We start from the raw sequence: 17,006 nt of genomic DNA on the forward strand, positions 1-17,006 counted from the left end.
CTGCCCCTGTCCTCCTCTCCCCCCTCCCCCCGCCCCCCAGGGACGTCTCCTCAGTGGAACTGCTCATGAAGTATCACCAGGGCATCAGGGCGGAGATCGAAACCCGGAGCAAGAACTTCAACGCCTGCCTGGAGCTTGGCGAGTCCCTGCTGCAGCGAGAGCACCAGGCCTCCGAGGAGGTGAGGGGGACAGTGGGACAGCCAGCCTTCTCCGTCCTTGCCCCCACTCTCGCTGGACCAGACAGCTTCCTGCGAGGCTCATCTTCCTTTCCTCCCTGGAGCATTGGTGATGAGAGCCCCACCACACCCACTCAGGGGCTGGCTGCTTGGTAGAGAGAGCAGGTTAATAACCTACCTGTTGCCGACATGTGTGCAGGCTTTGCAGTTGGCAACACCCACTTCCTAGGTGAGGTGCCTCAGAGAGGTTAAGTAACTTGCCCAGGGCTGCACAGCTAGCAAGTGGCTGGGCCAAGACTCGAAGCCAGGTCTGTGTGACCAAGCCCGGCGGTCTCTGCAGGATCTCTCTGTGCACCGACTCACACAGGGGGCAGGGTTACCGAAGCCTGAGCTATTCTCTCTCCCTCCCCGCAGATCAGGGAGAAACTGCAGCAGGTGATGTCCAGGAGGAAAGAGATGAATGAGAAGTGGGAGGCCCGCTGGGAGCGGCTCAGCATGTGTGAGTGCTGCCGGGGAGCCAGGGGACCTGGAGGGGAGGGGCCAGGCCTGCTGGGCGGGGCAGGAGGGTGATGTCACCACTACTGAGAGCAGCCCCCCTACACAACACACTCATCCTCAAAGCTCCATTGCCCAGGCCTCTGGGAGCCCCTCAGAGGGCCACACTGCTGGAGCCAGCAGCTGGGATCCTTAGAGAGTTTAAGTAACTGGCCCTAGTGCAGTGATGGCGAACCTTTTGAGCTCGGCGTGTCAGCATTTTGAAAAACCCTAACTTAACTCTGGTGCCGTGTCACATATAGAAATTTTTTGATATTTGCAACCATAGTAAAACAAAGACTTCTATTTTTGATATTTATTTTATATATTTAAATGCCATTTAACAAAGAAAAATCAACCAAAAAAATGAGTTCGAGTGTCACCTCTGACACGCATGTCAGAGGTTTGCCATCACTGCCCTAGTGCATCCCAGATGTTTGATCTGAGGCGTGTTGGGCACAGAAGGAACTGTGGAGACTAGGAAGGTGGAGAAATCCCGCCACTCAGGCGGGTGCCATGAGCCAGGAAGCCCTGGACGGGTCCCCTGGCTCTTCATGCACGATTCTGTGGGACAGCCGAGGGCTGGGGAGAGGCTGTTCAGGGCAGAACACAGCTCCTCAAAGGGAGATGTCTAGACTACATCTTGTTTTCACAATGGAGTTTGTTCTCACTGATGGGTTTTTTGTTTTTTTGCACACCAACAATGCCGTTTTATTTAATTTTTTAAATATGTATACAGTGGGGCCTTGACTTACGAATTTAATTCGTTCCGAGACCGAGCTTGTTAAGGAGCTCGTTAACTCAAATTACTCTATCAACTCAATGCAAAAAATCGGCCGAGAGACAGCTGGTATCTCAAAAAACTCGTTAGTCGGGACACTCATAAGTCAAGGCCCCACTGTATTTTTTTACTGATTTCAGAGAGAGGAGGGAGAGGGAGAGAGAAACATCAATGATGAGAGAGAATCATGGATTGGCTGCCTCCTGCATGCCCCACGCTGGGGATCAAGCCCGCAACCGGGCATGTGCCCTGACCGGGAGTCGAGCCGTGACCTCCTGGTTCATAGGTCGATGCTCAGCCCCTGAGCCACGCCGGCCGGGCTCAATAACTTTTCTTTGCAGCAGTAACACCCAATCTATATATATAAAAGCCAAAGCAAACGGCCAACTGGCCAGTAGCTATGACACGCACTGACCCCCAGAGGGCAGATGCTCAATGCAGGAGCTGCTGAGCTGCTGTCACTTGGCAGCAGAGGTTCTCACTGATGGGTTTTTAAAGCATCACTACTGATGGAAACGAGGTAGGGGCCTGGCGTGGGGACGGAGTGGTCTCGGCAGAAGGTCATCCCTGTGCAGGGTGTCCGTAGTCACGGGCACGCGTGCGGGCCTCGTGCCTGACTGCCAACTCCGTTTGGGTCCCCGAGGTCCCCAGGAGCGGCCGCTGGTGCTGACAGCCCCCTGGGCCTCGTGGGGCCTGTGTCTCGCTCTCCGTGGCAGTGCTGGAAGTGTGCCAGTTCTCTCGGGACGCCTCCGTGGCTGAGGCGTGGCTGATCGCCCAGGAGCCCTACCTGGCCAGCCGGGACTTCGGGCACACGGTGGACAGTGTGGAGAAGCTCATCAAGAGGCACGAGGCGTTCGAGAAGTCCACAGCCAGCTGGGCAGAGCGCTTCGCGGCCCTGGAGAAGCCCACCACGGTGAGCCGGGCTGGGTGTGGGCGGCCACGCCTGGAGGGTGTCTCAGGTCAAGAGCTCTTAGCTGCTGTTGGACACTAAGGAGAGGGTGAAAGGCTGCCAAGGCAGGGAGTGGGGAGGAAGCAGGGGTGGTAGCGAGGACTGACTTTTGAACCCGAAGACAAGAGGGGGTAACCCAGAAGGAACATATGCCGGGGTGTGGTGGGTACAGGGAGCCCATTAGAGAAAGGGGTCTGAGAGTAGCCTCCTCTCCTTGGCTGCTCTGACCCCATTGGCCTTTTCCTCCCCCAGCTTGAGCTAAAAGAATGCCAGATCCCAGAGACCCCCGTGGAGGAGACTGGGTAAGTATGGGGAGAGCTGGGCGGTGGGCTTCGCTGGAGCACTCTGCGAGGGGGAGGAGGAGGGAGAGTATTTTTAATCAGAAACAGCCCCCTGATCTTTTTTAATATATTTTCATTCATTTCAGAGAGGAAGGGAGAGGGAGAGAGAAACAACAATGATGAGAGAGAATCATTGAACGGCTGCCTCTTGCACGCCCCACACTGGGGATCGAGCCCACAATCCAGGCATGTACCCTATCCTTGAATTGAACCGTGACCTCCTGGTTCATAATTCGATGCTCAACCACTGAGCTACATCAGCTGGGCCCCCCTGACGTTTAAAAAACACACCTGTGACCTCTCACACCTGGGCCACTAGTTAGAGAAATCGGGAGTGTCTGGAGCTTTCGGGCAGAGAGGAGCTGTGGCTAACCCCAAGTCAGGGGTGGCTGGAGACCTGCTGCAGGCAGAGCCGGTGGGAGCAGGGAGTTAAGGCAGATGAAGCAGCAACTTGCTAAGTACCTGCCAGGCTGCCGGGAGGCCTGGATGGGGAGGTACTTGGCATGAGCTCTGGGAGGAGGGCTGGAGAGCCAGGCCTGGGGTAGGCGCTGGCCTCAGAGGTGCTTGTTTCTGAAGAGGGGCTGTGTCTTCGTAGGCCTCAAGAGGAGGAAGGCGAGACAGCAGGGGAGGGTCCCCGAGGTCCCCATCGAGCAGCCACGGAGAGAACGTCCCCGGTCAGTTTCCTGTCCCACTTGTCTAGTTCCTGGGAGTCGTTGCTGCCAGAACCTGCTCATCCCTACTAGGCTCGGCCGGGGCCGGGGCCGGGGCCGGGGCGGAAGTCGAGGGCAGGCACGGCCACCGCACCCCAGACTCCTCCTTCAGACCAGTCTGCATTTCCACTTAGGTTTTCTCAATTCCTAGACTGACTCCCCTCCTCCCCTCGACCCAGAAGAAACTGACATGTGAGCCCACTGACATGACTCCATTAGTTTGGTTTTACCTAGTCTAATAAATTTTCTTGTATAAATACATCACCATCTACAGCAGGGGAAACAGTGTATACAGGGATGACTCATTTCCATACACGGTCCTTTTTCCCCCTCACTCCATCCTTAACACAGTGTCACACCACACACATACACACACATCCACAAATAGACAGCCCAGGGGTGCCCGCCACAGCCACGCATTTCAGGGCGCCCGCCCCTCTAGCAGGCCCCTCCCTCCCCAGGCACAGCCCCCTGCCCCATTGCACCTTCCTGGTCTGAGGCCTGTTGGTCAATGAGTTTGGATGTGGAGCTGGTTCTGGGGCAAGAACAGACTTGAAGGAGCCCTGCGGGCATGGGGAGAGCCCCAGGGCTTCTGGGTCACAGGGCCAGTCCCCCACTTGTGGAAAAGGAGCGTGTGTGGCTGAGGGGAGGAGCGGGAGGGGACTAAGACCCACCAGCTGCCAGTCGCCTGGGCACATGGCTCAGGACCTTGCCTGGAAGAGGTCCCTTAGCTAAAAGGACCCAGGGGGTCGGCGCAGGAGGCCCGTGAGTCTGTAACCCAGGTTTGGGGAAAACGCCCTGGGGAGCGGCTGAGAAGAAAGCAAAAATCTCAGCATGTGCTTTGCATGGCTTCTCTCTGCATGAACCCCGCCTCTACAGGTGCCCCGGTGAGCTTGCCTGAACCTTTGGGGGTTTAGGGAAATTGGTATTCTAGGTGAAAATTTCTGGCACACCAACCACCCCAGAAAAAAATGCACACACAGTGATTATTTCCTGTGCAGAATCCCTGTCAGGTCCAGACTTCAGCCCTTCAGCACACACTTCTGTCACACTCACACACACACACACACACACACACACACACAGCCCCCTCTCCTGGTCGGAGGCCTCTCTTCCTGAGCTGCACCAGCCCTCCAGCCCTAGCAGAGGGCACTGCTGGGCTCCCGCTGCCGGGTCTCTCCCAGAAGTTCCCTCTCAAGCTCCCATCGCGGCCTGTGGGGGTCTCCGGTGGACTGCGCCCCAGCCCCTTTCTCCCAGTGACAGCCCCCGCCGGAAGGAGCGCGAACGCTGGGGCTGGCACGGACTGTGGACACAGGGGCTGGGGCTGCCCCCGCCTCCACCTCCTGCACCACCCGCGCTTCGGCTGTGCATCCCTGTGTCTGTGTGCAGTGGTGTCCCGGGTCTGCGGGCTCCTTGTGACCTCCTGAATGACTCTACCCATTGTCTGTGTCACATACGTCTGTGCAAATGTAATTACATGTGTGTCAGCCGCCTCCATCCAGCATCGGGAGGTCACTGGGTTCGGGGGAATAAAACCTGCTTGGACCTGAGTCTCTCTGGAAGGAAGAGTGGGCCCACCCTTGAGACTCTCTCAGAGAGCCCGCCCTCCAGCCGGGAAAACAGGCCTGTGCCCGGCACCAGGAAGAAACCATTGGCGACTCCGTAAAAGCCAGGCCCGAGGCTTCCTGGGAACACTTCCTGTCTCAGCCTGCGTTGAGTTTTCATGAGGATCCACGAAACTCCGAGGGAGGTGTGCTCCCCCATTGGTCTCTGATATGAGAAGAAAGCCTAACGGGTCTCACGCAGGCTGGGAGCCCTTTGCCGACACGAAGGCCTCTCCCAGGAAGGCCGGCTGTCTGCTGGGCCTTCTCTCGGTGGGCCTGGGCGCGGTGGCTGGCTGCTGTCCCGTGTGTGTGGTCTGGTGTCGGTGCCCTATAGAATAGACCCACGCGTGTCGCTTCCTGTGAGACCCATCACTGGTGCATGCGGCTTCCTGCTTGGGGGAACAGAGGGGAGCGGACCAGGCACCTGAGCCCGTCTAGACTGCTGCACCCCACAGGCGGCCACCCTGCTGGCCCCACCCGGCCCTCCCCTTCCCTCCCCTTCCTGTGTGCACACACAGGCATGTACACGCAGGCACCGAGTGCCATTCCCTGCATCACCTCCCTCGCCCCTCACCTTTCCCCATTAGAGCATATTCTGGTAAAAACGGATTCATTCATAAGGTAAGTAGATAAGTAAGTGTGTGTGAGGCCAAGCAGAAGAAGCAGGTATGACAACAGGCCAACTCCGGGGTGGAGGTCAGGACGCTGGGCTCTCGCCCCGAGTTCTTCGGGAGCCTCCCGGCATGATTTAGACAAGCCGCCTCGTCTTCCCGGGGCTCCTTGCCCTTATAAAGCCCTCCACAGGATTACAGAAAGTCCAGAACGTTCCCGAGTGTCATCAGTGTGCTGAATAAAGGGAGGGGCGGGAGAGTGGTTTTCCCCACTCGCCTGCCTCCTCCGGAGCTAGGGAACCTGGTTCGTGTTTGTCAGGTGCCGCTGGGTGTGAGGCTGGAGATGGGAAGGGCGAGGCAAAGGGCTGGGGTGTTTGCCTCTGTCCCTGTTTGGGGAAGAGGCAGGGCTGGAACTCAGTTCCTGACACGGCCAGTACCTCTGCCTCTCCTCCTGGGTGCTAGAGGGGGCCCCCTTCCTCTCTGTGCCTGGGGCACGCTCACCCCAATACCCTCGCCTTACATGTTTCCCTTGCACCTGCGTGTGGCCCTGGGAAGGGCTGGGGTCCTGCTAAGGTCCTCATCTCCCGGGCTCTGGGGCCTCGGAATCCTCCTGTGACATCTGGGTGAGATGCTGACGTTGAGATGTTGCGTTGGTTTCACGGGACAGAAGCGATATTGCAGAGAATCTGAGTTACTCCAGGCCCCGGCCCCGGCCAGCAGCCCTGGCTGTCTCCTGGCTGCGCCCTGGGCTTGTTCCTGGCCTGGTGGGAAGGGGGCTGCTCTGGGAACTCCCAGCCAGGCTGCTGCGACAGGTCACATGCCTGAAAGGTGCTCCTAGGGGCTGTGACAAGAAACAGTGTGTCCTCGCGTTCATGGAACTCAGTTCCTGACACGGCCAGTACCTCTGCCTCTCCTCCTGGGTGCTAGAGGGGGCCCCCTTCCTCTCTGTGCCTGGGGCACACTCACCCCAATTCCCTCGCCTTACATGCTTCCCTTGCACCTGCGTGTGGCCCTGGGAAGGGCTAGGGTCCTGCTAAGGTCCTCATCTCCCGGGCTCTGGAGCCTCGGAATCCTCCTTGACATCCGGGTGAGATGCTGACGTTGAGATGTTGTGTTGGTTTCACGGGACAGAAGCGATATTGCAGAGAAATCCGAGTTACTCCAGGCCCCGGCCCCGGCCAGCAGCCCTGGCTGTCTCCTGGCTGCGCCCTGGGCTTGTTCCTGGCCTGGTGGGAAGGGGGCTGCTCTGGGATCTCCCAGCCGGGCTGCTGTGACAGGTCACATGCCTGAAAGGTGCTCCTAGGGGCTGTGACAAGAAACAGTGTGTCCTCGCGTTCATGGTTTGGGACAGTCAGGCCTGTCTGCCTCAGGCCTGGACAGATGGAGTCTGTGGTTCAGGACTCGAGGGCTCCAGGCCCACAGGAGAGCAGCTGCCCAGGTGCGAGTCATTACCAGGCCCCATAGGAGGTAGTCACAGAAAACCCCCTCCCCCAAGCACTCAGAGGGCACTCTCACCGGGACCCCAGGCTGCCTGCAGCTGGCTTCCCGAGGACTGGGATGAGCATGGGCATTGAGACTAGGACCCTGGCTCTCCTTCTGTGATCGCTGTGGCTTCAGAAGAGTAGCCAGCACGAGAATGCGAGCGCCGGTGCCCGGGGCTGGATGGGCACTGGGTTGCAGCCCTCCCCACACTTCTGGGAGACAGGACACCTTTCAGCCAGTGCCTGGCTGGCTCCAGCGGCTGCCACCCCCTTGGCAACCTGTGCAACTCCCCCAGGCAGCCTGGCGCTTTCATCAGCAGCCAGAGCCCAGGCTCTGATGTCCTTGGATGGGAGGGATGTGGGTGTGGAGGCAGCAGCTGTTTCTTCTTGCCTGAGCAAGCTTCCCCATCCCTCCTCCCCTCCCCCTGCGAGGCCCAACTGAGCTGCTGCTTCGAGTTTTGCAGTGAATGCAAATCTTGTGTTTGCTCATAATGAGCAGACCGGCCTGGAAAGAACCCCGTTTCCCCTAAACTTGGGCGTGTCCTTGCCTCCCCAGGATGCCTGAGTCAGCGAGGCAGGGGTGTGTCTGCCTGCTCTCTGGCCCCGGGCCCTGGTACTCCAGGCTCCCCAGAGAAGCTCACTCTGGGCTCTTGCTGGACAGCTGCTCACCGCTGGGCGTGCCCAGCTTTTGTGCTGTGGTCAGACGGGATCTTTCTGGCCACACTGTTCCAAAGGCCCCTCCCGAGTTCTTTCTTCCAAGCTGTGTCTCAGAGCATCCCAGAAACTGGTGGGCTCTGGGCGGCCTCAGCTCAGAGTTGGGTTGGAAGCTGCCCGCTCAACAGTGGGTGGTGGAGCTGGATGGGCGAGTCATCTGTTTAGTCTTTCTAATGCTGACCCAGCAAGCCCTGCTCTCCAGGGCAGGGCCCCAAGAGCCCACACCCTGGTGGGAATGATGAAGACAGCTCCCCAGGAAACCTCGTTCTCCTCTGGCCCAGATGCCGCCAGTGGGCCAGGTCTCCCCCCTCCCCCGACCCCACATCCGTCCAAGGGGACCCTGCACACTCCCCTCTCCATCGCCCTCACTTTACCTGGGGGCCTTCTGCTCTCATTCCCTCCTGTTGTCTTCCCTGGACCCCCAGTTGGCATCTCAGACAGCTGGCCCCAAAAGCACATGTTGATCCGCTTTGCTCCCCGCCCACACCCACCCCCCCACTTCTCATGGGAGCCCCTCACCATTCCCACCACCAACTGGGGGACCCTCACCGCCTGGCCCAGCCTCCGCTCCTCACCCTCTTCCCCTATTCAACAACTTCTTTCTCTTTAGACTTTTGTCTCTGATCACTCTAAGTGGCCATCTCTTCATCTCTGACTGCTCTCAACTCAACAGACCATCCCTTTTTCTTTCCTTGTGAACAACTGTCTTGTGGACAACCTTCCCAGCCTGCCTGCCAACAGCCCCTCACCCAGAGGAGAGCCTCGATGTCAGGTGCCGGGGGAGGTAAAACTCAGGTGTAAGTGGCCAGCTCCCTCCCCCCCACACACACACACCTACAGTTCCCCAGGGCTATGTGGTTGCCTACCCCATCAGCAATAGGTCTTGTCTGGCTCCAAGCCCCGCTTCTGGCCCCTTCCAGTGTGGTTCTGATGTGATCCGCTGCCTCAGCTGGCCAGCCACGTGTCTTACAGAACCGAGCTGCCCATGTGGGCTGTGACCCATCAGACAGGTACATCCCTCTAGCAATAGTAACCCCCTCCCCCCTGCAGCAGGTCTGCATCTCAACCTTCCGCTCACTAGATGTGAGGCTGTGGACAAGTTATTCATTCCCCACCCCAGGCCTGGTTCCCTCCTCTGAAATCGGTGTGGTGAGGATACCTGCCTTGCAGAGAGGGTGTGAGGATGGGAAGAGAGAGTACAGGTAGAACATCTGGCATCTAGTAGGTGATTAGTTAAGTCTTCATTTTTTTCCTCCATCCTTCACTGTAGCCTTTCATCTCTTTTTTTTAAAATATATTTTATTGATTTTTTACAGAGAGGAAGGGAGAGGGATAGAGAGTTAGAAACATCGATGAGAGAAAAACATCAATCAGCTGCCTCCTGCACACCTCCCACTGGGTATATGCCCGCAACCAAGGTACATGCCCTTGACTGGAATCGAACCTGGGACCCTTGAGTCTGCAGGCCGATGCTCTGTCCACTGAGCCAAACCAGTTAGGGCAGCCTTTCATCTCTAAAAAGAAACTCCCTCCCTATGAATTCTAACATCCATTGCCTAACCCCTCCTGAACCTTCCCGGAGTGCCCCTCCCTCGAGGCCCACTACACACACATTCTGAGCCCAGTCCTTGCGGTGACAGAGGCAGGACCATCGCACGGCTAAGGTGGAGCATTCGCTTTCTGCGACGCACCCTTATGCCCTGGCCCTCACTTATCAGCATCTCCTCTCCAGAGAAGCTCCTCACTTGTGTTTCTTTGCTTGTTAGTGTACCTGGGTTCACTGAGCATCTTCTAGAACAGTGATTCCCAAAGTGGGCGCTACCGCCCCCCGGTGGGCGCTGCAGCGATCCAGGGGGGTGGTGATGGCCACAGGTGCATTTGGAGGCGATGAGTAGCTGCTATTAAAATTTTAAAAAAATTAATTTCCAGGGGCTGAGTAATATTTTTTCTGGAAAGGGGGCGGTAGGCCAAATAAGTTTGGGAACCACTGTTCTAGAACCTCCAAAATTTCCTGTGTTCACAAACCAGGTTATTTTCCTCCTGGGAGCTAGAGTAGTCTGTGTGCTGTCCTCCCGCCACCTGCTGGCTGAGCCTGGAAGGACACCTTCAACTCTTAAGAAATGTGCCCATCCCGTCCCATTTCCCCTCCCTTTCTTTTTTTTTTTTAATATATTTTATTGAATTTTTACAGAGAGGAATGGAGAGAGATAGAGTGTTAGCAACATCGATGGGAGAGAAACATCGATCAGCTGCCTCCTGCACATCTACTGGGGATGTGCCCGCAACCCAGGTACATGCCCTTGACCGGAATCGAACCCGGGACCTTTCAGTCCGAAGGCCGACGCTCTATCCACTGAGCCAAACCGGTTTCGGCCCCTCCCTTTCTTGAACCTCCTTTGTGGAGGAGACTCTCAACCCTCTCCCTGCACCCCCGCCAAGCCAGCTTCCTAGCAAGGCAGGACCCTAAAAAGTTGAGCTTACAAGATTCTGAGGTGGCCATCCCCCCCCTCACCCACCTCCATCAGTGGCTGGGGCCTCTCCCTGTTTACGATCCTATAAAAGGCTCCTGTCTGTGCCCTTCTATCCTCTCATGTCCCCCAACCAGCAGCCAATAGCAGATGTCCCCAGTCCTACCCTGGCATCATGACCCCAGCAGCCAGTGCGCATGCCCGCCTGCCCACCAGTCACCAGAGAACCGGGCTCCATGCTGCAGGCAGCACCTCCCTTATTCCAGCCCTCACCCCCAGGCCATTCTCCCGCATGCTCTCACTCCCAGGTATGGCCTAAGACTCACCAGCCACCCCAGCCTGACCCCCAGAAACTCCAAGCAGCTGGCCCTTCCCCCTCCGTGTCCCCAGCTCCTCTGGGTGCCCTCTCTAGGCTGGGTACCGCTTAGCAGTGTAGGTCTAATCCGTGCACCCTCCCAATGGCCTGAGGGCTAGCGCAGCAGGCCTTCTGCCTATAGAATGGAGGACAGACGGGAACCAGACCACCTCAGCTATGCAGGGCCTTTTGGCAGAACCTGCCTGTCTCTACAGCCAAGGAGCCCCCAGCTCTGGGCCCTGCTCCTCAGCCAGCACCCCCTGCTTTTGGTGTTCTGTCCTCAGACCCCTCCGCCTATTGGGCAAGGCAGGATCTCCATGGCCTGGTTCCAGAGGCCGCAGAACTGTCACCTCCTCCCCTCTTTCCCGGCTCCCTCTTATAAGATGGCACAAAGCATAGTCACCCCTGGAACCTGGGACAGGAAGGCCCGTCTGCCCAAACCATGCCACCGTCTTTCTCATCGGTGTCCCCTCCCCCAGCCCAGGGGAAGAGAAGCCATCAGCCCTGGGCCTTCTCCTCAGGCCTTGGCGGTGGGGACAGAGAGGACAGGGTGCACTTTAAATCTCTCCATGGGGACAGTCCAGAGCACTTAAGAAATCGTTGGAAACGCCCCTTTTCCGAAGCCAACCCATGACCCAGCCAGTTAACTTTTGATCACAGTGGCCTTGGCCTCTGGATGCCCCTGCCAGGGAATGGGCCAGGCGCTGGGAGGAAGCAGAGAAAGATGGTTACGGTGGGAAGCAGTCCTGGGGAAATGCATCTTTATTTCCAGAGGACAGTTCCCAAAAGGAAGGAGAATGGAAGTGAAAGTGTGGGAAGAAAATGTGGGCCCACAGGCCTCCAGTAAGACCAGTCCCAGGAGGGGAAGGCTGGGCGAGGGTCAGGCATGGCTGTGAGGGTCTGCGGGCTCCCCACCCAGCGTCTGCCATGCCATCTTCCCGAGACCCCAGGGCAGGTGCGGGGAGGAGCAGCGCGGCCAGGTGGAGAGGGAAGGGATGAAAAGGCTTCACTCTGCAATACTGTCCACCTCCCAAACCTTATACCAGATCAGAGGGTTGGCCTGATGGGGTTCCCAGAAGGACCCCAAACCCAGGCTCCATCCCTACTCCTGCTACTCTTGCCTTTCCTCTGTGCTAGAGGACACCCAGGCTTTGGGCCTCCAGATCCTTGTGGGCAATGCTGGCTCATTGTGCTCTTGAAGATGCAAATTGTGCAAATGCATGAAAATGAGGGTGGCCTGACCACAACTCTCAGGGGGTTCTAAGACAGCAAAGGATGAGAGCCCTATAGATGTGATAAAAACTCAGGTCCATCCAGTTCTGGAATGCACATTCTTAATTGCCTCCAATACCTGTAAGCTGTGTGATCTTGGATAAATCACTTAACCTCTCTGAGCAAAGATTTTCTCATAAATTGAAGGTATTTGACTAGGATAGTGGTTTTCGATCTTTTCCAGTCATGTTATCCTTTCCCCAACTTATACCTGTTTATTGAACAGCCCTCGCTTTATGGAATATAAACATGACCAGCTTCATCTTTCTTCCAAGCACTGCCTTCGAACATGGCCATTGAGCCTCCCTTTCCATTCCTTAGCGCCATCTCAGGCAGACCTTGGGCACTTTTCGTCTACCCAACCTATTTCAGTTTAAAGCTTCAATCCGGTGCCTAATCCGGTGCCCACATCCTCCCATTCTCCATCTCTCTCTTTCGTATTTGACCGTGTCTTTTGTAGGAGCCACAGTGGGGAGCAGGGGTCTGCTCTTCTGGGCCTCGCCTCATCTTCAGTGGTTGGAGTAAGGAGTAGAAAAGGGACCCATCTCATCGCTGCCTCCTGGGGCAGCTCCTGGGCTGTCGATGCCCTTGGTCCTTCGGGTGTCCAGACGCGGCTGCGTGGGGGCCTTCAAGGCCTTCCCACCTGGCTCTGCAGGTCTCCGCAGTCAGGCCTTTGAGACAAGGTTCTGGCCGGATGGCTTTGAGCTGGGCTGCCTTCCTTGGTGCTCATTGGACACGTAGGAGAGCCACCCATCTGGCCTGCCGGCTTCTCCTCCTGCAGCAGGCGCAGGGCAGATCAGCAAGGCTTCTGCATAAAGAGGTGCCCAGCTGGGGAACGGGAGGGCTACTTCCCCTCTCATGGGCACCTGGCACAGCACGTGGCTCCACTGGAGGCCCTTCACTCAGCGTGGGCAGCCGGGAGCACCCGCCCTCCACGGGGAGGTGCAGGGGGGCAAAGCCAGTCCTCCCCCAGGGCAGGGCCTCCTTACAGGCGACGGTCCGCCTCCGACATTAGCATGCATGAAAGGCTTGTGAAGGAACCCCGATGCCCTGACCCCGCTCCAGGCTAACGCAGCAGCGTAAAGGCAGGGTCCGGGCTTCTTGCATTCGAGTTCTCAAGGTGAGTTTTACGTTAAAGGCATCCAGGCTTGGGAACCGCTGCGCCATCAAATGGCAGGAGCAGGGCCAACTAGGCCGGGTTCTCCCTTTTTAAGGGCGTGGGGGACACATAGGGCCTGGCGCCCTCACTTTGAGGTTTTATTTAGACACAAGTGGAAGGTAACAAAGAGTTCCCATTCAACATCTTACGCACGTGTTTTTCAACCCTGCCTAACAGCAGTCCTTCATAGGAAACCTTGCCAGAGCCCACGTAGAACTCGGCTGGAGTTAGAGCACGTGACAGGGCAGGGTAGGGCCTGGGGCAGGTGGGGAGCCGGGCTTGGCCAGCAGGGTCGCAACCCCCTGGGTGAGATAACCATGCGGGCCCCTTCGGCTCACTCTAACAACCTCCTGTTGATGTCAGATTGGGGGTGGGAATGGAGCCAGAGACGTGGGCAGAGACTAGGGAAGCAGGCCAGCTGGTACCCACAGCACGTGCAGAGCCAGGGAGGGCCAGGAGGGGCACAGCAGAAGGGAACCGGGCTCCGCTGGGGGCCTGCTGGCTTCCCAGTTCTGCTGAGCAGCCGTCCCCGGGCAGAACCCCAGCAAGGTGTGCTCCCCGCATGTGCCCCTGAGCAGGGGGAAGAAGAGAGACAGTGGCCCCAGGACCTGCAGCCGCCACCCCCACCGGGGCCGCAGAAGGAAGGGCAGGAGGAGACATCCGGCGGGGATGAGAGGCCCGCCACAGAGCCTCTCAAGGTCCTGGACACACCTCTGAGCGAGGGCGACGAGCCTATCACGCTGCCGGCCCAGCAGGACCACGGGCACAGCGTGCAGATGGAGGGCTACCTGGGCCGCAAGCACGACCTGGAGGGGCCCAACAAGAAGGCATCCAACAGGTGGGTGGAGAAGAGGCTGCGGTGGGAGGGGAGCCTGGGCAACATAGTTCTGTGCTGGGGGAGAGGGTGTCCTCTACCTCCGGTCTTGAGTGTTCCTGGGCGCCCCTCTGACACCTGGCATGATGGGGAAAGCCTGCCTTCAGCTCTGGTCCCAAGTTCAAATCCTGTGACCTTGTGCAAGTTACTCAGCCTAAGTTAGTAGTTTCCCCCTTTGTAAGATGACGATAGCATGCCTCCTTGATGCGGAGACCAGGCCTGGAACAGCGTAGAGACCACCAGTGCTGTTACTCTGATCCCAGGGCGGGGTAGGTCAGTCTTGGCACTGACAACATATCCTTGACCAAGTCCCACTTGTTACCAATCGGGGCTTGTTTCCCCGGCTATAATACAGGAGAGAGTGGGGTCGGCGTAGATGCAGCGACTCCATGACCTTGAGGAATTCCTTCAAAAGCTGTGTCCTTTCCTGACCTGGAGGCAGTCACGCCCTTGGGTTTGTTCTACCCAGAGATGCCTCTTTAAGGACTCTGGGCCTCCACCTTCAGGCCGCTGTCCAGGGTCCCAGGGACTCGGTGGCAAGGAGGTCGAAGCCAGCCATGTCCCAGGACCAGCTGAGCACACACAGACTGTCCTGGGGATGCCAAAGCTAATGCAAATTCCAGAAATGAATTCAGGAACTCCACTGCGCTGGAGAGGTGTACTGCCTATGTGGAGAGTCCACCAGGAACGAGGAAAGTGGCATTTATTGAGCACCTACTGTGTACCAGGCATGATGTTAGGACTGATGGAATCTTCCTGACCGCCCTGTGATATTGAGGTTTCCATCTTCCAGATGGGGAAACAGAAGCTCAGATTAAACCATTTGTTCCAGGCAGGATTTTATTCCCAGACCCAGACCCTTCTTAGCAGCTGCCTTACTTGGGCTACAACTCAAAGGTGGTGGTGAGGGGCTGGAGGAGAGCCCCAAGCTGGGCGTCAGGAAGCTGGGCTCGGTGAACTGGCTCTGTAGCCAGCCTTGTACAGGTTCCGTTCTCTCTCCGACCTCCCTGCCCTTCCTCCCTGCGTGCCCTACTAGTGTTCCACCTTCCTGCCCTCCAGGGGGAGGGAGGGAGAAGCAAGAATGAGGAGGAGGGGAAGGAGGAGGGGGAAGAAGGAAGAGGAGCTTAAGGTTTCTCAGAGTTCATCTCTGAAATTGCAACATGTTCCCCCTTTCTCATGGGGGAGCTCGGGTTAGCCCACGGCAGCTACAAGCTCGCTGCTGTCACCCAGCACACCAGCTTAGCCGAGCCTTGATTTGCACAAATACGTTTCTTGTACAAGTGCTAGTACAGTTTGCTGGGCATATATCAACAAAACAAAAAGTAACAGCAAACAAAACAAAAAAATAACAGCAACCACCAAACAAAACCCCACTCAGCACGTCACGGCTCTGTACTGAGAACCCAGTGTGCTCATGGACGGGGAGGTGCTGTGCAAAGTGTACACTGTTGGTCTCAGACTCGACGATTCTACTAAAAACGTATCTCAAGGTAAGATCAACGTCATCGGCAAAGGTTTATGCACAAGAATGTTTACCCCCTGGTCCACCAATAAAGAGATTATTTATATACATGTGACGGGATATCATACAGCTATTCAAAATTACTTTCAAGAGATATTTAAGGATTTGAGGATGTCCTCATGATATAATGTTAAGCATAAATGCAGGACATAAAACTGGATATATAGTGTAATCCAATTTTAGCTATGGGGGGGGCAAAAGTAGGTTTAGAGTTGTAATACAAATAAATAATACAATTAGTAAATAATGCAAGAATAAACTCTGTTGCATATACTCACAACTGTAAACCTACTTTTGTCCACCCGGGTATGTGAGTAGAAAAACATGTGAATAGAAAAAAAGACTAGAAATACATGAAATGTTAACAATACAAATGTCCACCCGGGTATGTGAGTAGAAAAACGTGAGTAGAAAAAAAGACTAGAAATACATGAAATGTTAACAATAGTTAACTCTTGGCAATGAAATTACATGGAGATGACTTTTACTTCCAAGAAAATGTATTACTACTTATCAGGGCAAAAATGGTGTCGTCAAAACCAGGGGCAGCTCTAGGAACTGTCGAGCCGTGGACCAGGACGGGGGGTGACCTGCCCATCTGCATCGTTGCAGGTCCTGGAACCACCTGTACTGTGTGCTCAGGAACAGCGAGCTGACCTTCTATAAGGACGCCAAGAACCTGGCCCTGGGGGTGCCCTACCACGGGGAGGAGCCCCTGGCCCTGAGGCATGCCATCTGCGAGATTGCTGCCAACTACAAGAAGAAGAAGCACGTCTTCAAACTGAGGTGAGGCCCCTCCTGTCCACCGCCCTTCCCTGGTGGTGTGACTGGCATGAGTGGCTGGACAGGGGCCTCTCCATGGGGCCAGCTCCATGCCTGAGTTGCCCCACAGGGATTATTCAAATCAAAAAGGCTGAGGGCCCAGATTCTTACCTCTCTCGGGTGCTGTGGCATCAGAGCCAGCCCTCTGCCCGGGCAGGGGCTCCAGAGGTGGCCCAGGACAGGAAACCCTTTGTCCTCCTAGGTTGAGCAATGGCAGCGAGTGGCTCTTCCATGGCAAGGACGAGGTAAGTGCAGGGCAGCCTAGCCCAGCCCCTGGGACACAGGGGCAGATGGAGAAGGCTCCCTCAGAAGGGGCAGTCCTAGGGCCTCCCTCCCGTCCTTTGGGGAGGTGTGAGGCCTGACCCTCCCGCCCTACAGGAGGAGATGCTGTCCTGGCTGCAGGGCGTGAGCACCGCCATCAACGAGTCCCAGAGTATCCGCGTCAAGGCCCAGAGCCTGCCCCTGCCCTCCATCACCGGCCCTGACACCAGCCTGGGCAAGAAAGACAAGGAAAAGAGATTCAGCTTCTTCCCCAAGAAGAAGTAGCCTCTTGCGGCGCCCCACAGGTGGGGCCGGGCTGCGGGTGCCGCAGTGCCTCCCTCGACGGCCCAGGACAGGCTGGGGGGTCCTGGG

The 17,006-nt window shown here is 56.9% G+C and overlaps 1 protein-coding gene across 1 annotated transcript in view; it reads left to right on the forward strand.

The window, feature by feature from the left end:
• SPTB (spectrin, beta, erythrocytic) overlaps nucleotides 1–17,000 on the forward strand; it is a 63,534-nt gene extending 46,534 nt beyond the window's left edge. The window contains exons 28-36 of the mRNA XM_005874025.2: nucleotides 41–179; nucleotides 591–675; nucleotides 2,208–2,404; nucleotides 2,693–2,742; nucleotides 3,377–3,455; nucleotides 13,734–13,993; nucleotides 16,164–16,337; nucleotides 16,576–16,618; nucleotides 16,752–17,000. Of these exons, the coding sequence (XP_005874087.1) occupies nucleotides 41–179; nucleotides 591–675; nucleotides 2,208–2,404; nucleotides 2,693–2,742; nucleotides 3,377–3,455; nucleotides 13,734–13,993; nucleotides 16,164–16,337; nucleotides 16,576–16,618; nucleotides 16,752–16,919 (1,195 nt within the window). The 3' untranslated portion in view covers nucleotides 16,920–17,000. The remainder of the gene's footprint in view (nucleotides 1–40; nucleotides 180–590; nucleotides 676–2,207; nucleotides 2,405–2,692; nucleotides 2,743–3,376; nucleotides 3,456–13,733; nucleotides 13,994–16,163; nucleotides 16,338–16,575; nucleotides 16,619–16,751) is intronic.
• The last annotated feature ends 6 nt before the right edge of the window (nucleotides 17,001–17,006 follow it).

The sequence above is a fragment of the Myotis brandtii genome, unplaced genomic scaffold (genome assembly GCF_000412655.1).
Source record: "Myotis brandtii unplaced genomic scaffold, ASM41265v1 scaffold423, whole genome shotgun sequence".
Classification (NCBI taxonomy): domain Eukaryota; kingdom Metazoa; phylum Chordata; class Mammalia; order Chiroptera; family Vespertilionidae; genus Myotis; species Myotis brandtii.